The sequence below is a fragment of the Neomonachus schauinslandi genome, chromosome 14, assembly GCF_002201575.2.
Source record: "Neomonachus schauinslandi chromosome 14, ASM220157v2, whole genome shotgun sequence".
Taxonomy (NCBI): Eukaryota; Metazoa; Chordata; class Mammalia; order Carnivora; family Phocidae; genus Neomonachus; species Neomonachus schauinslandi.
In genome coordinates this window covers 69716474-69739100 of record NC_058416.1, presented here as the reverse complement: position 1 = coordinate 69739100, position 22627 = coordinate 69716474, and the positions used below count along the sequence as shown (strand labels likewise).

Genomic DNA, 22627 nt, shown 5'->3' with positions numbered 1-22627 from the left:
GGCTCAGGTCATGATCCCAGGGTCCTGGGATCGAGCCCCGCATCAGGCTCCCTGCTCCGCGGGAAGCCTGCTTCTCCCTCTCCCACTCCCCCTGCTTGTGTTCCTTCTCTCGCTGTGTCTCTCTGTCAAATAAATAAAATCTTTAAAAAAAAAGAAAAGAAAATTATCTTTAAGAAAAAATGTCACTTTAAGAAAAATGCCACAATTTTTAAATTGTGGTAAAATATATATAACATAAAAGTTATTTATCATTTTAACTATTTTTAATCTACAGTTCAGTAGCATTAAGTTCACTCCCATTGTACAACCATCACCACCATCAATCTCCAGAACTTTTTCATTTTCCCAAACTGAAGCTTCATATCTTTTAAATAACTCCTCATCTCTCTCCCTAGCCCCTGGTAACCACCATCCTACTTTTTGCCTCTATAACTTTGACTAAGTACCTCATATAAGTGAAATCATACAGTAGTTACTCTTTTGTGACTGGGCTTTAATTCACTTAGCATAGTGTCCTCAAGGTTCATACATGTTGTAGCATGTGTCAGAATTTCCTTCCTATAATGACTAAATAATATTACATTGTGTATGTTACATTTGTTTATCCATTCATCCATTAATGGACATTTGGGTTGCTTCTACCTTTTGGCTATTGTGAATTATACTGCTATTGACATGGGTGTACAAATATCTGTTCTAGTTTCTGCTTTCAGTTCTTTCGGGTATATACCTAGAAGTGGAATTGCTGGATCATATGGTTATTCTATCTTTAATTTTATGAGGAACTGCCATACTATTTTCTTCTTTTAAAAGATTTTATTTATTTATATGAGAGAGAGAGGGAGACCACAAGCAGGGGGAGGGGCAGAGGGAGAGAGACAAGCAGACTCGAGCAGAGCCTGATGGACACAGGGCTATCCCAGGACCCTGAGATCATGACCTGAGCCAACGTCAGATGTTTAACTGACTGAGCCACCCAGGTGCCCCCATACTATTTTCCATAGCAGCTGTACCATTCTACATTCCCACCAGTAATGCTGAGAGTTCCAATTTCTCCATGTCATCCCCTGGACTTTTCCATTTTTTCTTTCTTTCTTTCTTTCTTTTAAGATTTTATTTATTTATTTGAGAGAGAGCATGAGGGCGGGGGTGGAGGGTCAGAGGGATAGGGGAAAGCAGACTCCCTGCTGTGCAGGGAGCCCAAAGCAGGGCTCGATCCCAGGACCTGTGATCATGACCTGAGCCAAAGGTAGACATTTAACCGACTGAGACACCCAGGTACCCCTCCAATACTTTTATTTTCTGTTTGGTTTTTAAAAAAATAATAGCCATCCTAATGGGTGTGAAGTAATATCTCATTGTGTTTTTGATTTGCATTTCCTTAATAATTAGTGATGTTGAGAATCTTTTCATTTGCTTATTTGGCCATTTGTGTATATTCTTTGGAGAAATGCCTATTCAAGTCCTTCGCCCAGTTTTTAATCAGGTTGTTTGTTTTGTTGTTGTTGAATTGTAGAAGTTCTTTATATATTCCAGATATTAATCTCTTATCAGATATAATGACTTGCAAATATTTTCTCTTATTTCATGGGTTGTTTATTCACTCTCTTGGTAGTATTCTTTGATGCACAATTTTAGTTTTGATAAAGTCCAATTTATTTTTTCTTCTGTTGCCTCTGTTTTGATGTCATATCCAAGAAATTCTTGCCAAATCCAATGTCATGAGCTTCCCCCTATGTTTTCTTCTGTGAGTTTTGTGGTTTTAGCTCTTATGTTTAGGTCTTCAATCCTTTTTTTTTTTTTTTTTAGCTTTTCTTTTTTATTTTCTTATTTATTTATTTATTTTTTAAGTAAACTCTACCCTGATCATGGGGTTTGAACTCAACAACCCTGAGATCAAGAGCTGCATGCTCTACTGACTGAGCCAGCCAGCTGCCCCTCTTCAATCCATTTTGAGTAATTTTTGTATGTGGTGTAAGGATCCAACCTCATTCTTTTATATGCGGATATTCAGTTTTTTCAACACCCATTTGTTGAAAGATTTTCTTTTCTCCATGAATGCTCTGGACACCCTTGTTGAAAATCACTTGGTCATATTGGTGAATATTTCTGGGCACTCCATTCTATTCCTTGGCCTATATGTCTGTCTTTATACCAGTACAATATGCTTTGATTGCTGTAGCTTTGTAATAAGTTTTGAAATCCAAAGTGTGAGTATCCAAAGGCCTCCAAATCTGTCTTTCTTTTTCAAGATTATTTTGGCATTTGGGGAGCCTTTGAAATTCCGTGTGAATTTATGAATGGATTTTCTATTTCTGCTCCAAAAAAAGTCACTAGGATTTTCACAGTGATTGTACCCCATCTATAGATATCTTTGGGTAGTATTGACATCTTAACAATATTAAATCTTCCAATTTAGGAACACGGGATGTCTCTCCATGGTTTTATCATTTTATGTCTTGCTTGAGAAGATCTTTTCAATGCTGAAGTTATAAGCAAAATTTTCTATATTTTCTTCTAATAAATTTATAGTTTTGCTTTTTACATTTGTCTTCTCAAATTAACTGGGATCTTTTTTTTTTTTTCTGGTTTGAGAGTGTTTTCCTGTTGTGTTGGTACTACTTGAATTTTCTGCCCTTTCCTGCTAATTTAAATGCCACTTTTATCATAAATTAAAGCCCCATACATACATAGGTTTGTTTTCAGACTTGCTATTCTATTTCACTGATCTGTATGTCTACTTCTGTATTACTGCTGCCATGTGTTAATTACTCTAACTATGTATTATGTTTTGCTATCTGGAAGGGCAACTCCTTTCCCCTCATAGTTCTTTTATTTTTATTTTTTTAAAGATTTTCCTGTACATTTTCTCTTCTAGGTGACTATTAGAATCAGCTTACTAAGTTCCAACAGACATACTATTGGAATTTTGATTGGGATTACACTGACTTGATAAAATAATCTTAGGAAAATTGACATTTTTACATTTTGAAGAAAAATTATTTCTAGTTTCTGTATTCCTATTGTTACCATGGGCCCTAGGAAACTTCCTGTTTACTTGGGTTATATCCTGATTGCCATTGTAAAGCAGTTCTGTCCTATAGAACTTGCTGTGATGAGGAAAATGTTTTATATCTGTGATGTCTAATATGTGGGCACTGAACACTTGAAATGTGGCTACTACAACTGAGGAACTGAATTTTAAATTTTATTTAATTTTGATTAATTTAAATTCAAATGGTCACATGTGGCTCATGGCTACTGTAATAGTGCTGCTTCAGGATACATGAATAACTGTGTAATTGAGCACTTGCGTAGATAGTAGAGGTAAGTAGCAAAAGAATTTTTTTTTTTGATACCTACTAGGTGAAGAACACTGAGTAAGGCATTGCAGTGCAGAGAGTGTAAAAACCATAATATTAATACAAATGAATTCCTAAAGAACTTAAACCCATGTAAGGACTAATTGTTTACAAACATTTACGATGTCAGAAAAACACAAGTGCAAAAACATGATGGGATTTGCTCAAGAAAGAAAGGTCATATCAGATTAAAGGAGTTGGAAAGTTTTTATGGATGAAATACTTTTAGAGAGTGGGACCCCTGAGTGACTTAGTCAGTTAAGGGTAAGTGTCTGCCTTTGGCTCAGGTTGTGATCCCAGGGTCCTGGGACTGAGTCCTGCATGGGACTTCTTGCTCAGCGGAGAGTCGGCTTCTCCCTTGGCCTGCCGCTCCCCCTGCTTGTGCGTGCACATGCGCTCTCTCTCTCTCTGACAAAAAAAAAGAAAAAGAAAAGAAAAAAGAAATACTCTTAGAGATTAACCTTGAAGGAATTATTCAAAATTTAAAAGAGAATAAGTCATCTGATTTCTGTTTCCTGAAGTGAAGGAAATAATGAAGAGGGAAAAGAATGAGGTGTGTTTGGAGAATGTAACTATTAGTTTCATAGGGCTGCTGTAACAAATTACCACAAATTTGGTGGCCTAAAACATTAGAAATCTATTCTTTCACGAGAGGCCAGAAATCCAAAATCAGTGTCATTGGGTGACATCAAGGTGTAGGCAGATCCAGATTTCTTCTGGAGGCTCTAGGGGAAGTTCCATTCTTTGCCTCTTCCAGTTTCTTAGGGCTGCTGGCATTCCTTGGCTTATGGCCATTAGGTGGTCACATCGTCATCTTTGTCTGTGTTCAAGTTTCCCTCTGCTTCTCTTTTATAAGGATACATGTGGTTCTATGTAGGGTCTACCTGGATAATCCAGGATAACCTCTCCATCTCAAAATCATTAATCATACCTGCAAAAATCTGTTCCCCTTTTTTGCCATATAAGGTAATGTTCATGGGTTCTAGGGATTAGGACATGGACATCTTTTGGCAGCTCATTTTTCAGCCTACTACAACAATCCAGTTTGGCTGGAGCAGAGGATGCCTGTGGCAGTAGGAATGGTAACAGCTGTCAGTCCCTGAATGACTTGTATATGTGTGATGCTGTACCAGGTGCTGTATCTGTGCGATTCCATTTACTCATTACAAGAATTCTGTGTAGGCATTAGATGAGAGAAGAATCTAAGGTGACTATGTTTTCCATCTTTGATGACTGGGAAATGGTGATCAATAGAGATTGTAAAGTCATGAGGAAAAATTGGTTACAAGGGAAAAAAATGAACTCAGTTTTGGCTGTCTTTAGTTTGAGGTCCTCTTAGGTTATGCCCAAAAAGGGTCAACCCCAGAAGAAGCCTAAGAACCTTACATAGAGATCTCCTGCAATTTCCGACTTCCGTTTTCCCCTTTGGGATGAAGAAATAAATTATAAGGAGCACTAAATTCGAAATCAGGAGACCTGGGTTCAAGACTTCCCCTTACTAACTGTGCGAACTGAACAAGTCATTTCACTTCTTTGAACTTAAATTTCCACATCTGTAAAAGAGGAATAACCACCCCCTGCACTCACACAGTTATTTCTAAGGAATAAACAGGATCACATTTATGATGCTCTTAGTGCAGTATATGGTCTATTATAAGCATTTAAATGTTTGTAAAAAAGCAAAATTATTAATATGTCAAATATTTTAATTTTGAGGTCATATATCTTTTTTTTTAAGACTTTATTTATTTATCTGACAGTGAGAGAGGGAATACAAGCAGGGGGAGTGGGAGAGGGAGAAGCAGGCTTCCCACTGAGCAGGGAGCCCGATGAGGGGCTCGATCCGAGGACCCTAAGATCATGACCTGAGCCGAAGGCAGACGCTTAATGACTGAGCCACCCAAGCGCCCCTTGAGGTCATATATCTTATAGCTATCCAGATTCTAAGCAACAGTTAACATTAGTTTTATTTTTTTATTTTTTTTAAAGATTTTATTTATTTATTTGACAGAGAGAGACATAGTGAGAGCAGGAACACAAGCAGGGGGAGTGGGAGAGGGAGAAGCAGGCTTCCCGCAGAGCAGGGAGCCTGATGTGGGACTCGATCCCAGGACCCTGGGATCATGACCTGAGCCGAAGGCAGACGCTTAACGACTGAGCCACCCAGGCACCCCTTAACATTAGTTTTAAATGTCTGTTTATTGGCTGCCTTTCTCATTGTTCAAACTTTCACCACTTAAGTGTCTTAAGCACCACCCAAGACCAATTCCCTCCCTTTCTAAGTGGATGACCAAAATTCTACTTCATAGAAATAATTATGGCCATCAAATATGAATCATTCAACTTCCTGTTTCCATATTTAAAAATGTGTATATATCTATATCCACTTTTACTTCCTTCCATATCCTCAAGTAATATCCCATCTTTTGTCCAAAGTGAATATATCTTTCTATATGTGCTCTTGATGCAGTTTCCTCCATCCTGAGCTCCAGGTCACATAATCAATGCCCTGGTGAACATCTTCATTTGGATATCTCACTTCCAATTCAGAATCTTGAAAACAGAGTTAATTATTCCTCCATCCATCATCCCCACGATGCTCCCACCGCTCACCCCCTCAGCTTCCTCTAATTCTTATCTTGGTCAATGCCATTACCAGAAACTTGGGTAATTTTTGTCATTTTTTACTTCTTTATTTGCCATCCCTGTGTTCATTCCAATGAATGATTAAGTCATGTTAGTGTTTGGGTTCAGGCATTTGTTCTCTCTCTCCTCAGCCCTCTCCCTTATTAGTCCTCTCCTTGGGAACTTCACTGTTGCTCTTTTTCTTGCTCAGATCAGTTCTCTTCCAAAATAGCCTCATTGCTCCTTGTCTCACTCCTGTCCAGTCTACCCTTTACACTGCGGCCATAGGGATCAAACTAAAACAAATCTGCTTTTAGAACTTTTCAGTGGCATTCCATTACAGTACAAAGTCCAAGCTTCATGTACTCCATCCTTTGTCACTCATCTCCCATCCAAGTACTAATCAGGCCTGACTCAGCTTAGCTTCTGAGATCAGATGAGATCGGGCTCGTTGAGGGTAGTATGGCCGTAGAAAGTCCAAACTTCAGAGAAGGACATTGTCTGATCCAGCCCACCACCCTATCCCCTTTCTATTAGTCCCACTGAACTATTCCCAATTCTTCAGAGGTAATCTGCTTTATAACCCTGTGCCTGTGCTCCTTTTGTCTAGAATGTTCTCCCTGCAACTTCAATTTCTAATGCCATTTGCTGGTGAATGTCTGCTCATGTTGCACTACTTAGTGTAAGCTTTGCATCCCCTTTGAAGCCTTGCCAGGCTTCCCCAGGAAGAGCTAATAAGATCTTTTTGGAACCTCTCCTGAACCCTATACATGACTATCATTTCATCTGTAACCAGTTTGTTTCCCCCTACCAGACCCACACACATGGGAGTGTGCCTTGAGCAGCTTTGTATTGTTAGTGCTTAGCACAATATCTGGCACAGAGAAGGTGCCCCAAAATGTTTGTTGAATAACTGAATTAATTCTAGAGCTCTTAAAGGTATATGATGCCTTAGAACATACAGAGAAAGGGAGAATTGATATAATAAGTTTTGGAGATTAATGGAAATACACGGTTATGACTCTAAGGAGAATACATATTTACCTCCTAAATAGAGATAGCCTTGATTTCAGGAAATCAAGAAAGTAAATGAATGGGCAAACCCTTCATAAATCCCAGTGAAACATGAGACACTTCCCAACATACAAGAGAACTCACAGCTCTGCTGGAGTTGGAGGGAAGTGTTCTCTTTAAGCATTCACTTTCTTACTGTTCATTCATCTCAGTGTTAACTTGAGCTACATTTATGCTAATAGCATTTATTTTGTAATCGCTGTTGATTTACCTTACATTGTGCAAAAAAAAAAAGGATAAATGTTAAGGGAGAGGAATCAAAGCTAACATCAGTGCTATTATAATTTACTTATAGGGGCACATACCCTCTCTGAACCTTAGAATTTCTTGATCTGGGAACTTCCAAATCCAAAGATTCCATGCTTAACAATTGATTATAAATCCATACTGGTAAGGACTGGTTTTCTAAAGGGAAAACATTTTGTCAGATCTGACCTGACAGATAATTTTGAAGTAAGCAAAATTCACTGCACTCTCATCTCACCCCAGGCACATAAAGTACTCACAGTATTTCCTGCTTGCCTGGGGCTGCCTCCTTCCCCACTTGGCTTCCCACACAGATCTACCTCCTAATGCAAAGTAAGTACTGTATCCTTTCTATATTGAAACTTATCTGTCTGCTTTCCAAAGCCTGTGAGGTCCTGGTTTCTGCAGGCTGCCACTTGGAGACCATTTGATGAGTTAACTTACACTAACATCATATTGAGTAATAATTCCAGGGGAATTTATATATATATATATATTTTTTTTTAAAGATTTTATTTATTTTTTTGACAGAGAGAGACATAGCGAGAGCAGGAACACAAGCAGGGGGAGTGGGAGAGGGAGAAGCAGGCTTCCTGCAGAGCAGGGAGCCCGATGTGGGACTCGATCCCAGGACCCCAGGATCATGACCTGAGCCGAAGGCAGACGCTTAACGACTGAGCCACCCAGGCGCCCAGGGGAATTTATATTTTTAACAGGAGTGTATTGGAGAGGGCACCTGGATGGCTCAGTTGGTTGAGTGTCTGCCTTCGGCTCAGGTCATGATCTCGGGGTCCTGGAATCGAACCCCACGTTGGGCTCCCCGCTCAGTGGGAAGCCTACTTGTCCCTCTCCCTCTGACCCTCCTCCCTGCTTGTGCTCTGTCTCTCTCTCTCTCACTCAAGTAAATAAATGAAATCTTAAAAAAAAAAAAAAATTAAAAATTAAAAAGAGTGTATTGGATAAATAACACTTAACTCTAAGAGCCAATCTAATAAAGGGACATTTCTCACTGTCCCATATATCTTCCATGTCTTTTCATGATTCAGTGTCTTTGAATATGCTGAACCTTCTGTTCTTACCCCACCCCCTCACCATCTCCAGTCTGGTGAACTCCTGCTCATTATTTAAGACCCAGCTCAGTGTCCCTCTTTTGCTAAGAAGGCTTTTCTAAATTTCCCAGGCTGAGTTGGTTACTCCCTGTTGACTTTTTTAAAGGGGGGGGGAGGGGTAGAGGAAGAAGGAGAGAGAGTATCTTAAGCAGGCTCCATGCCCAGCACCGAGCCTGACACGGAGCTTGATCTCACAACCCTGAGATCATGATGTGAGCCAAAATCAAGAGTCCTATGCTTAACCAACTGAGCCACCCAAGCGCCCCACTCCATCTTGACTTTTATAAAATTTTGTATACTTGCGGGCGCCTGAGTGGCTCAGATGGTTAAGCGTCTGCCTTTGGCTCAGGTCATGATCCTGGAGTCCCTGGATCGAGTCCCACATTGGGCTCCCTGCTCGGCAGGGAGTCTGCTTCTCCCTCTGGCCCTCCCCCCTCTCATGTGCTCTCTCACTCTCTCTTGTTCTCTCTCTCAAATAAATAAATAAAATCTTTAAAAAAAAAATTTTGTATACTTGCTCTTAATTTCTTTTACTTTTTATGTACTCTTCAACTGACTTCAAGGTGACTTCTGCACCCACAAATTCAATGCACTTTGTAACCTCCATGTGACGAAATGAAGTGGATATATTTCTCTCTCTTTCTCAATCTTCTTTGTTGGCTTATGTTTCACATAATCTCTAAATGTTTGAGTTCCTTAAGGCTATGTCCTGGCCCCTTTCCCTTCTCATGCTCTGATCTCTCAATAAGCAAACTCTTCCACACCCCTGGTATTAATTAGCCTCCATATGCTGATGACTCTCAAATTTACATCCTCATCACAGACCTCTCTCCTGGGCTCCAGACTTCCATATACAGTTGCCTATCCATTATGTCCACTTGGGGTTTCACATGTGCTCCAAACTCAGCTAGTTCAAAACTCCCATTTTTCTCTACCTGAGAGAACAGTACCTTCATCCATGAACTTAGTTAACCCAGAAGATTGGAGTCACTATTGACCTACCTACCTGTCCTTTACTGTCATATCCAGTTGGCCATCCTGACTCTGCCTTCTAAATATTTCTCTCACTATTGACTTCTCTTTATCTGCGCTGTCACCCAAGTTATCACCTGACTACTAGAGTAGTGTGAGTCATCAACCTATGTCCACTTGATGCCTCCAGTACCTTTCTACACTGCAGGCAGAGTACTCTTTGAAGATTCATTCATCCATTTATTCATTGAGAAATATTTATTGAGTCCCTACTATGTGCAAGTTGTGACCAAGACAGGCATGTCCCTGATCTCCTGGAACTCTATTAAGAGCTTATGATGGGGGGAACTAACTTAACTGGAATGAAGGTAGGGAACGTTTCTTTGAGGAAATAATTTTTCATCTGAGATCTAAAGAATGAATACAAATTACCTAGGCAAAGAGGTTGAGGGGAAAGAGCATTTTAGATAGAAGGAACATCATATGCAAAGGTCTAGAATTAGGAAGAAGTCAGCTATGAGAAACTGAGAGGGCAGAGAGTGACGGATCAAGTGAGGAGGTGAGGGTGGTACTGCTGGGCAGAGCTAGGCCCTGGGGGGTAGTGATTCTAACTGAGAGGTATTCATGGGCCTGGTAGCCCCCTTAAATAGCCTGCCATTATTGATGAGTGTGTGAGTTGCAGGTGTGAGCCTTCTGAGGAGAAAGGACATAGCCTTCATCAGGATCTTAGAGCCAACCTATGACACCTCTCCCTCCCTAGAAATGTAAAAAAATTACTGATGGTGTATGGAAAAAACAAGGTATCGACTTTGAACTTTGTCCTAAAAACAGTGAGATGCCATAGGAAATTATTAAACCAAAAAGTAACACGGCTAGATTGTAAAATCCACAGAGCAGGGATTTTTATCTCTCCTTTGTTCACTGATGTGTCCCAAGCACCTACAACAGTACCATGCACAGAGCTGGCACTCAAGAAATAATTGCTGGATGGATGAATGTCTATTGTGGCTATTGAATGGATTTCTATTTTATTGTATTGCATTATATTATACTCATGTATTTAATGTCTCTTCCTTATAATACTCGGTCCTTGAAAACCACTGTGTCTTATTCATCTTTATATTGCTAGAGATATGGTCCTAGTGCCCAACACAGTGCCTGGCTTAAATTCAGCTTCAAAAATGCATTCATTCATTCAGCCAGTAATTTAAGAGCATCTACCAGATGCCAGGAACTGGGAATACAACGATAACTAAGATATTGTCACTAACCCAAAGGAGTTTATCCTCTGGATGAGAAGACTGGTAAGTAGGCCTGATAGTACTATGTGGTAAATGCCACAAAAGGGGTAAGAACAGAACGCAGCCCTAGAGGTGTCATGGAAGGCCAATAGGCAGAAGAAACTCCAGGGCTGACCCTAGGCCTGGTGAGGAAGGGAAAAGCAGAGCAGGGGAGTGGGCATTAAAGGCAAAGTTCAGAGGGAGATGTGCAGGGCCATTTGGAGAACTGCTAGTGGCTCAGGGAGTCTGGGGCAAGATGAAGCAGCAGAGGTGGGTGAGGGCCACACGGAGTCTGGACTTTATCCTGGGGACAATGGGAAATCATTAGTGGATGGGTTATGAATCAGAAGAGTGACAGAGTCAGATTTAATAGAAGACTACTTAGGTTCCAGAGTGGAAAATGGATTGGAGAAGCAGTAGTAGTGGGAGTTCAAGACTTAGTACTTGGGATAGATGGTATTGGCCTGGGCTAAAGTAGAAGCAGTGTCAATAAAGAAAAATGGATGGATTTGACAGCTATTAAGGAGGTAGGATCAACAGGAATTAGTGATTAGATAGATGTTAGGGTAAGAACGATGCAGTAACCATGGATGAGTCCCCGGCTTTTAAGGTGGATACCCCCACGGGACTCACAGAGGGTGAGAACAAAGATTAGGAGCTGGCTTAGAGAGGCAGATGATAAATTCCAATTTGGACACATTGCATTTGAGTTTTCTTTAGAACATCCATGTGGAGACTTTTAGTAGGCAGTTGATTACACACACAGATCTGGAGTTCAAAAGGAAGATCTAGGCTGAATATATAGAAGTGGAGGTCTTTACTTATAAATGGTAACTGATTCCCAGGAGCCATACACAGAATGTGGAGAAGGAGAAAAGATGGTCAAAGACAGAACTCTGGGAGAACATTCAAGTAACAAACATTTGTTTTTTAGTAAATGAATAAAGGAATACATAATAGATGGAATAATTTAGAAGAAGGGACCCCTTCTCATGCTTTCAAATATTGCTACCAAGTCAGCTAGGTAACCTGTCTGTGCTTAAGGCAAAACCTGCTCTTTGGCTTCTCAAAAGAATATATTACCAAACAAAAAATGGAAAGTAGGGAATTACCATACAGCAGAAAACATATCTTCAGGGCATTTTTCAGACGTACATGTAGATACCCCTGAGGCTCTATTGGTAAGTGGATCATAGTATCCTCTTGTTAATCCGTATACAAGGAACACTTTAAAGGCTATCTGTTTAAAATATAATATGACATGCATTAGAAATCATTTGATGATCACCCATTGTTGCTCAAATCACCCAGATAATCTGTCTAGACTGCCTGATCACTGGCCCTTTGCTTGCCTGGTTGGCTTTGGCATCAAATATGCAAACTCAGCCAGTTGGAATACACCCAAAAAAAATGTTTGTGTGGATAAATCTGTTGTTTGTTGTTGTTTTTTTTAAAGATTTTATTTGTTTATTTGACACAGAGAGGAAGAGAGAGAAAGATCACAAGTAGGCAGACAGGCAGGCAGGCAGAGGGAGAGGGAGAAGCAGGCTCCCTTCTGAGCAGGGAGCCCGATGCAGGGCTCGATCCCAGGACCTGAGCCGAAGGCAGATGCTTAACTGACTGAGCCACCCAGGCACCCCAAATCTGTTTGTTTATATAGTTTGTATAGATTATTCATCTATGTTAGAAAGTGGCCCCTGACCGATCACATACTTGCTTTTGAACCCACTAGTTTCCCATAAACCATTGAGAGTTTCCAGGCCTCACTGGTTGCCTTGAGATTGTATACATTATTAAAGATGTTTTGATTAACTCACTGCAGTAAATTTACAGTTCTGAAACTTGTAATAAAACTCCAGTTTACTTTTGAGTAAACCATCAGACCAACTTGTCATTTGAGGATTTGTACATCCATCTTCCTTTCTTCTCAGTATACCCAGACTTGTTTGAAGTGAGGGAAATTTCATTTGAATGGAAAGCATGCCCAAGCAACATTTCTAGAAAAGCTGAATTTTACCAGGTGCTTTTTCTTTCAGCCACACTGTAACAAATTCATCTCCTAGATAAAGAAATTGTTTTTTGTGCTTTAGGTTTTATGGTGCTATTTCTTTTCCTTTAGAGCAGGCCATTTCAAACTTTTACATATCTAAGCAAACCAGTTATTTGATGAGCAGCTCTATTTATTTTCTCAGAGTTTTACTGTTCTCTATAATCGGTGTCTTAGTTTAAGCCAAAGAAAATTTGTGGCTTCTGAGATCAGAAAGTCAAATGCTTTCTAAAACTAAAAGATAGTGATTAAATTAGCCATTTGTAGACCCAATTTTTGGTTCTAAATGGTACTTAAGTGTTTTATTGACATTCCCACTATTTTGTAGTAGTAACATATCAATAGTAACAATAGCCTGTATCTATAACAGAAAAAAGGATAATGTTGGAAACTCTACTAGATATTCTGATGAGTCTTGTTTAAAAATATATGTTTTATTCCATTTTCCTACCGAAGAAAGAACAGAGGACATTGGAAAACCTTTCCTCCCATCTAGTGGCTGGAAAATATAAAAACTCTATGTGTTTCTTGGAATTCTGGGCATTAGGGATTGTCTGACAGATTGCAATACATCCATTTGCTTACTTAGTTAAACAAAAGTAAGCTTTAAAATCTTTACCAAAGCTGAACCCAATGGGAAAATACATATTTATGATGATTCACTAATTAACTTCCCTTTAATCAATAACATACAGTTCTCTTCAAGCAGAAAGAAGGGCCATGGTCCTTCCTAATTCATCAGTCTGAACATATGATAAAGATAAGGCTCTATATTTCAGCTAACTGAAATTGGGACCACAGTTATATTTGCTTCTAAAGCAATCAGTGCCCTAGATCTCTCCTGACCCTTAATTGCTCCTTGTTGGCCTCACACCTTGACAACTCGTCCTTTAAGAGTTGTATGTGCTGAATTCATTGAAGAGAGCCAAGAAACTGTCCCTGAAACTGGCTGCCTCCAGGCGACCTCAGCTCCTGAAACTTGGAATAGCAGACTCTGATACTGGCAGCAGGGCCAAACCAGCCCACAGGAAAGCAGGTTTGGATCCGTTATGCAGCTAGAGGGATTAATGCTTGGTCTACCTGTCTTGTATATGCCTTGTGCAGATGTCAAAACCTCTGCTGAATTGTGTCTCTCTGGTGATTCTCACAGATTCAAAGAATGAATTTTGCGTACAGTCAGCAAAGTTCTGAGAGCTCCAGGAAGAAGAGGAAGGTCAGCGAACCAGTGAAAGTCTTCATCCCTGACAGAAAATGAAAGTTAGATGCCTTCACTGCATTTACTCTAAAATAATTCTATTTTGCAACAAACATTCATGAAGTGTCTTAAGTAGCAAAGTAAGTTCCTATCACCAAAACCTTTTACTAAATTTGTTGCTCAGCTTTTTTAGTCAGTTTACTAAGTGCTAAATTACTGGGTAGGACATGGGTTCACTTTGCCACAAGGAAACAAGGTCACCAGGGCTGCCTTGGGATAGCATTACTTCAAGGCTGAGTTAGAGACGAGACACCCTTTTTATTTGTAAAAGAAGCACAGCAGCTATTTTGCAAAGAAATAAGCTGTTCTCAAAGGAAGGAGGGTTTTCTTTGCATAACTAAACTCCCCAGGTATTGTCTACTGTGAAATGTTGTAACTTGTTGTAACCTGTGTACTGGAATCCCTCTATAGCTTTATTAGAATTCCCACAGAATTGCATAGGATGTATGGTGGTGCTTATGCAGGTGTGATTTTTATGTTAACTCCAATCACGAGATTGATCAGCTAAGTGTTGGACGGAAATGTACTCTCCCTGTAAAGTTCCTCAAATCTGGCCCTACGCCCTGCTCTGTTGGCCACCTGAGACAGGCAATAGGCTGCAGTGCAGGAGCCTGGCTCCCTTCTGAAGGCTCATGTTGAACGCTTCCCAACAAACACTTCAGTTTATCAGTCTGTAACCTGCAGATGATGTTATTAGTTCTCTCCTTATTCTGGGAGAATTTTGATAAACTTAATGATTAGTATTAGACACATAATAAATGACTTAAAAGGGTTTTTATTATTTAATAATTTAATGTATGTGCTTTCCAGTTAAATAAAACCAAAACACAAGGTATTTTTTTACTCATCTTTTTTTTTTTCTTCACTTAGTTTGGTGTTTCTTCAAATGTAATAAGGACGTCTGCACCTGGAGTGCTCATTTAAATATGGATTACTGGGCCTGTTTCATTTCTCCAAAATCAAAATCTCAGGGGCTGGGGCCCTGTGGAGAACTCCCAGGATTCTAATGCACACAAAAGAACCCTGGACCTCTGACCCAGACTAAAAGGAGAATCTCTGGAGCCAGACATGTACTTTAGCCAGCAGAAGGCTGCGGGTTATCATAACAGAGAGGAAAATCTGAGAAAGCCTGCCTGTCCAGCACTACCCTTTGCCAGACTGATCCAGGGCCTGCCAGGGAGGAGCATTTTCCCCTCTCCCAGCATGATAAATATACTCACATAGGCTTACTCTGCCACTGCAAGGAAGAGGGAAAGGTATTGGGTTTATTATATCCTTGATAGAATTGTAGCCTGAGTCACCACAATTTCTTTTAAGAGAATCATATAAAGAGATTAGCTGTCTAGTAGAGGGATTAAGTTTATTTTGTGTCTCTCCAGAGAGTAGATCTAAGACCAAATTGGTGAAAGCTACAGGAGGTCAATCTGGCTCAGTATAAAGAGGAACTTTTTAACTCTACATGTTGCCAGAATTTTGAAATGGGCTGCTTATGAGGTAGTGAGCATACCTCCACTATAAATGTTTGAATGCAAAGGAGCTTTACAAAGACTCTAGGAGTCGTTGACTCAAAACAAGTTAGTTATATGGAGTAATTAGTCCATCTGGATTTCAAGAGTAATCATTTTGTTTAAAAGGGGAATTTGACTCTCAATCTATATTTATAATTTTCATAACTTAGCCTAAGGTATTTCAAGTCAAATTCTAGAATCTAAATTTGTCTGGAAAATTTCTATAGTGATTTTATTGTCTCTATTATAAACACCCCTCCTCCCCCAAAGGAACAGTCTTTTATCGATGCCAGTAGGTGAATGTGTATATCCTCTGTGTGTGTGTGTGTGTCTGTGTGTGTGTGTGAGCAGATAGAAGTTGCTGGGCTATGCCCTTGGCTGGGCGCAGGCACACAGAGTAGATCTATAATAAGAGGATCTGAGGGGCACCTGGCTGGCTCAGTCAGAAGAATAAGCAACTCTTAATCTCTGGGTTGTGAGTTCAAGCCCCATGTTGGGTATACAGATTACTTAAAAATAAAATCTTTTTTTTAAAGATTTTATTTATTTATTTGACAGAGATATAGTGAGAGAGGGAACACAAGCAGGAGGAGCGGGATAGGGAGAAGCAGGCTTCCTGCTGAGCAGGGAGCCCAATGCGGGGCTTGATCCCAGGACCCTGAGATCATGACCTGAGCCGAAGGCATACGCTTAATGACTGAGCCACCCAGGTGCCCCAAAAATAAAATCTTAAAAAAAAAAAAAAAAAGAGCATCTGAGAACCATGAAAATGTGAACTAGCCGATTGTACACAGCAGAGTTCATATTTGCAACTAACTATAAAGATTAGAGGCTATTCAATTCTATTTATTGAATGATTTCTTGGGAGGAAAAATCTTTTCTCTAGTCTATTCATTTCTGGCCTTAGATAGTAATAGATGAGTAAACAAGTTCATCAAGGAGCTGGAACTTCAGTGAAAAGAATGAAAGCTTAGACTCTGAGCTGGGAAGTCTGAACTGTATCACACCAACCATTCCCTCACCCTGACTGTGCTTGGTTCATCAGTGCGCTTACAAAGACTAGATGACGACAGCTTGGAAACTGGGACATTGTTAAATTAAAAGTGATGCAGGGGAAATTTGATTTCGGCTGTTTGGGGTTTTTCTGTCTTTACAGAAAATTGGTTTAGCTGGAAAGAGATGGGGTTAGGCTCATGATTGCTACTAGCCTTTGAAGCCGGGCACTGAAACCACACCTTCATTTCCCCTCTTGCAGGTCCCTCTGGTGTCTGGTTCTTTCATTCTCCAGCTCACTTCTGCCAGGAAGAGGCTAGAAATGTTCATCAGTGTCAAAGTTGCATTCACACAAGTTCAAAGTTGTGTATGTATTTAAAAATAACACTATTAGAGCCAGTTTCAATGTATTTTGAATTGTCAATTGTGGGGTGCCTGGGTGGCTCAGTCAGTTAAGCGTCTGCCTTCGGCTCAGGTCATGACCCCAGGGTCCTGGGACTGAGTCCCGCATCGGGCTCCCTGCTCAGCCGGGAGTCTGCTTCTCCCTCTCCCTCTCCATGCTGCTCCCCCTGCTTGTGCTCTCTCTCTCTCTCTGGCAAATAAATAAATAAAATCTTAAAAAAAAAAAAAAAAAGAATTGTCAACTGTGGTTGCAAATCCAATAATATTGGATCTTTAGAGATTTCCACAGATTCTTATAGTACAAATAATTCTCAGTTATAATCATCACCATTCAGAAGGAAGATCCAGAAGATAAAATGAGGCTTAACATACTGCTTTTAAGAGTTAAGGCAAGGTCCTCTGCACTGTATGAATCTAGATTCTACACAAGTGAGAAAATGACTTTTTTTATCCCAAACACATCCTTTTTTTTTTTTTTAAGATTTATTTATTTTAGAGAGAGAGCACGAGTGGGAGGGGCAGAGGGAGCGGGAGAGAGAAACCCAAGCAGACTCTACGCTGAGTGTGGAGCCTGACACGGGGCCAGATCTCACAACCCAGAGATTACAACCTGAGCCTAAACAAAGAGTGGGACACTTAACCGACTGTACCACCCAGGCACCCCCCAAATGTATCCTCTATAGCAATTATTAGTTTGTACTTTTTTAAAAAGGCTGTATTTTAACTATGATTGTATGTTGTGTAATGAGGCCCTGGCTGAGACTTACTATGCAGTTTTTCAGTTTCTGTAGGGGATGAGGACACCTTTGCTGGCCTTAATTAACGGACTCTTGGGTTATGCAGTGTTAAAGCCAAGATCCTATCCAGAAATGGAGAGGCTTGAGATACTAATCTGGTCATGTAACTTCCCCTTGGGTGCACTCCATCTCTGCAAATAAGGCTTTACCTTCTGGGAGTGTCACAGTTGTTGAGACTGACTTTTGTAGAGGTGGTGGCTCACAAGAACTATTGGCTGACCATGTGGGAAGTGGTGGGTAAACTGATCCCTGCAGCCTGGCTGGAAATTGCATGTGAGACTTGCTCAGTGGGGGATCCTAGGGAAAAGTCTCATTAAATATGTCAGTCTGGTCTTACTGTGCGGTAAGTTTCAGCAGTATGGGGGTTTCCTCATGGCAGGAGTGGAGGGGGGGCAGGCTGCCTGAGATAGAAACATCTAAGACAGACTGTTGGAGCATGGAACATTCCTTGGGGACTGAAATACTTAGGGACAGAAACCTGGTGAAAGAGTGGACTTTTGGGGGTCATTATTTGGGTAGTGCAGAACTCCTTAAGGCTTCATAAGTCTCAGGCTTCTGAGTTCCATTTAGATAATTACTGATCAGCTTTGGGGTAAGCAGGCAAAGTTAGGTCTTCATCTTCCTTTTCTCAAAGTAGTATAGGAAAAGCCTAAGCTTCTGGCTTCAAAACCAGACTACTTTTTCCTAGACAAGTTATTTCACCTTCTAGCCTTCAGATTACTCAATCTGTAACATGTAGATAATGATGGTACCTACCTAGTGATCCTGTTGTGAGGATTAAGCAAGGTGATGAAAGCCAACTGCCCTGCATGCATAAAGCCAGTGCTAAACTGTTCATCATTTTTGCTGTTTTTTACCTCTTGGCGTGTCCCCTTCCTTAGTCTCAGGAGCTCATGATCACTGTGCTGCTTTTTGCCCACCTGGAGATCCTGCATCAACACCCCATCTAATCCTGTCCTAGCAGTTGAACCAGGATCCCAGTTGCCTCTGTTCTCAACACCCTTCCTGCTCCTTTCCCCAGATCAAAACTACCTTTCTCTCAAGACAGTTTGATGGTAGGGAAACATCAGATTAGGTTTAATGTGGGGTGCCTGGCTGGCTCAGTTGGTTAAGCGGCTGCCTTCGGCTCAGGTCATGATCCCAGGGTCCTGGAGTCCAGCCCCACATTGGGCTCCCTGCTCAGCTGGGGGATCTGCTTCTCCCTCACCCTCTGCTTCTCCTCCCTGCTTGTGTTCTCTCTCAAATAAATAAAATCTTAAAAAAAAAAAAAAAGATTAGGTTTAATGTGCTGCCCTCCCACATTTGCATTTTAAAACAGAAGCTTGTTAAACAAGAAAAATGAATCTCACCTAGGGAATGTGATCTGAGAACAGACTGAATAAACAGGGAAGAAGAAAGTCTAAGGAGAACTTTGTAGCTGTCTTCAAATATATATGGGGCTGTCATGACATGCAGGGAACCATAGACACAATCTGTGTTGTTCCAAAGAAGTTGCAGGGAGGCACATTTGGGCTTGGCATATTGAAAAATTTCTACCCCATGCTCTAGCAAAGTGCCTGGCACATGGAAAACAATCAACATTTTAATTTTTTGTTAACAATTAGAGATGTCAGCCGGTGACTGCTTCTGGCTGTAATGAGTTCCTCATCACTAGAGGTGTTCAAGCCAAGTAGTCCAAGATGTCATCCCTTTGGATAAGCATTGAATTCAGTGAATACTGAGATCTCTTCCACCTGTAAAATTCTATGACACTTTTATTTTTTAAAAAGATTTATTTATTTATTGGTGGGGAGAGCAGAGGGAGAGGGACAGAAAGAATCCCAAGCAGACTACCTGCTGAGTGTGGACCCTGAGATCAAGACCTGAGCTGAAACCAAGAGTTGGCCGCTCAACCGACTGAGCCACCCAGGCGCCCCATGACACTTTGATTAATGGTAGAATTTAAACAGATATTTTGGAGCAAAGGGACATTTTATAAATCCTTTTCCCAAAAAGCAATAAAGTGGTTAAAACGGGGGGTTCTGGAGTTAGGCATTGCCTGGGTTCAAACCCTGATCATCCTGCTTACTTGTTTTGCGATTCTGGGCAAGTTATTTGTTCTCTCTGTACTTCAATTTACTCATCTGTAAAATGGGGGCAATAATAGTGTCTTCATCCCGAAGTTATTATGAGATATAAGTGAGTTAATACAGGTAAAAGGCTTAGAAGAATGCCTGTACATGGAAAATTAATGCCCAGTACTTGTTCATTATGAGGTATTATCTGATACCCTTGCTACTCTGCAGCTTTTTATGTCTTTTCAGTATGTGGAAGGAGATCCTGTGTAGCATAATTGACCCTGACCTGTTTTTTTCCTAAATCATATGCCAGCCGTGACCACTGTAATTAACTGGTGCACTTTCGATCTCCTATAAGCAAGCCATAAAGCCAACCAAGCAGACAGGGCCTATGACGCACTGTTTATGAAGGATCCTGCTGATGAAACACAATGATGGCCGTGGACACGTTAACTCTGCTATATGCCTGGCAAAGTGGTAGGTGCCCAGTAAATATTTGTTGAATGAATAGATGAATTTGGCAGGGTTCTTATTATTTCCTATGTTTTATTTATTTATTTTTGATTAGGTAATACATCCACATGATTTAAAATTCAAAAGGAACAAAAGGCTATATAATGAAAAACATCCCTCCCACCCTGTCCCCAGCCACCCAGTTCCCCTCCTCATAGGGTAACTAACATAACCACTTTCTCATATATCTTTCCAGACCTATTTTAGGCATAAATAAGTAAACATACTAGCATATGCACATTCATTTCTTTCCCTCCTTATTAAACAAATGGCAACGTACACCGTTCTAGGCCTGTGTATTGAAGGGGCCCCAAAGGGGGTGAGGATGGGCATGTTAAGGAGGAATTAGAGAAGAGCTCAGGGACAGAAAACCAGGAGACTTTCGCATTAACCCAGATGCAGAGTGATTAGGGCCTGGGCTAGTACATTAAAAAGAGTTTGTCAGGGAAAGAACTGTTTGAGTGGGTTTTTTTTTTTAACCGTACCCCAGGGTAACCGCCACCACAATCAAGATATAGAGCATTTTTTGTCACTCCCAGAAGTTCCCTCATGTCCTTTTGTAGCTAGTGCCCCTCCCTGGGCCCACACGCCCACTCCTCTGCTTTGTCAGAGTTTTTCAGCTTCTGTGTTTCGGGCCTACGTGGCTTGATGGGACCTCCACTCAGCAGAGCTAATCACCATATTACTCAACTTGAGGGGCGCTGACTCTGGGCCAGACACTACCTACCAAGCACCCACATGTGCTCATTCATTTGATCCTCTCCAAAACCAAATGTGGTAGGTACTGCTGTTATCTCGATTTCAGAGGAGATACCTAAGATACAGAGAAGTCAAACCACTTGCCCAAGGTCACCCAGCTAGTAAATAGCGGTGGCAGAATGTTGAACCCAAAGAATCTGCTTCCAGAGACCATATGTGAAAATAATCAAGAAAATATTCAAACTCCAACAGAAGGACTTCATTACTATTTCACAAGATCAAAGGAGAGAAAAAAATCCTTAGTAGGTTAATATAAAACAGATTTGTCTAGCAGCCTTCAAGTGTGCTTTAAATGACTAGTAGCCTTTTCTCATAGCCAGAGGCAGGCAGTGGGCAGAGTTTCATTCTCCTGCCTTCAGTGCACACCAGCCATGCTGCTTTCTTCTAAGAAATTATAACATTTAGAACTACTTCTTTATGTTAAAGAACTGGTGTGGTCAGGGCATTACTGAGAATGACAACTATCTCTGCCTATCTATGGGTCCCAGAATATGCATGTCATTCTGAAACCGCAAGGAATGTGGTTAAGTCCCTTGGCCACATCTCTCAACAAAGATTTATCTGTTTCACTGCTGCCTCCAAAGAGCTTTTCTCCTGGACTAAGATGTTAATTCCTAGCGATATCTACTAATAGGCCTTCCCTAAGGAGGAGCCTATTAAAGGAATTAATTGCATTGCAGGTTCAGAAACTGACCAGCATACTGAAATGGCTCCCCAGCTGTAACAGTATGAGAAAGAAGCCACTGAACTAAATCATAATGCAGACAAGTTCCTATAAAGTGAGAGGCAAGTTCGCTAAGATAACTGCAGACCCTAGGAGAAACAGGATGGGGGAAATATTAATAATGAAGCCAATTTTCACTCACTGATGGGGTTTTCTTAAATGCAGATCATATTTTTCTGAACATTTCAAAATTTTTATTAGCACTTCCACCTCTTATTTGAGGCCTATGTTTGCCACTTATTAACATTGCCGATTAACCTTACAATGCAATTTTAATGTGTTTATTTTAATAAGGAAATAGTTCTCTCCAGTCAACATAGAATAAACGAGAATGGGCTTGGGATGCAGTCAATGTGATTTGAATTTGAGAGAAGGTGGTAGAATTATCTTTTCTGGAAGTCTGAATTGGTTTCAGTGCAGTGTGCCTAAAGCCTAGGGAGTAGATTAGATAACTCTCTGGTGTTTTATTCCTCTGCATGGTCCATCTCCCACTGTCCAAATCTCCAGAAATAACAATACCAGAAGAAAAAGATAATGGCAGATTAATCATAGCTCTAGGAATTGTGCTTGTTACTGCTAAATCACCAAGTCCTTGGTTTCTAGGTTGACTGGGGAGGGTGGTGCAGGGTAGGATAATATGGGGAATTTACTAGAGATTTGTTGGTCAAATTCTGAATTTTACTCTTGGTTCTCCCTTTATTTCTGGACAAGGCATTTATCGCCTCTCTTCCTCTGTTTCATTAGCTGCAAAATGTGGATGGTGACCCATCTAGGGTTTTTAACAACCATGAAGCAGAAGCACTGGATAGGGACAGTCTACTCTCAATCTGGTGTGGTGCCTGGAATCCCTCTGCTTGGGCTTTGGGTTAGCTTGAAGAAGAGATGGAGAGCTCCCTTGGAGGGC

General features: G+C 40.7%; 1 protein-coding gene across 1 annotated transcript in view; it reads left to right on the top strand.

Moving 5' to 3' along the window:
• The window catches only part of HORMAD2 (HORMA domain containing 2), an 82677-nt gene extending 67962 nt beyond the window's left edge, over window positions 1-14715 (top strand). Inside the window, exon 10 of the mRNA XM_021703551.1 lies at window positions 13866-14715. Within this exon, the coding sequence (XP_021559226.1) occupies window positions 13866-13970 (105 nt within the window). The 3' untranslated portion in view covers window positions 13971-14715. The remainder of the gene's footprint in view (window positions 1-13865) is intronic.
• The last annotated feature ends 7912 nt before the right edge of the window (window positions 14716-22627 follow it).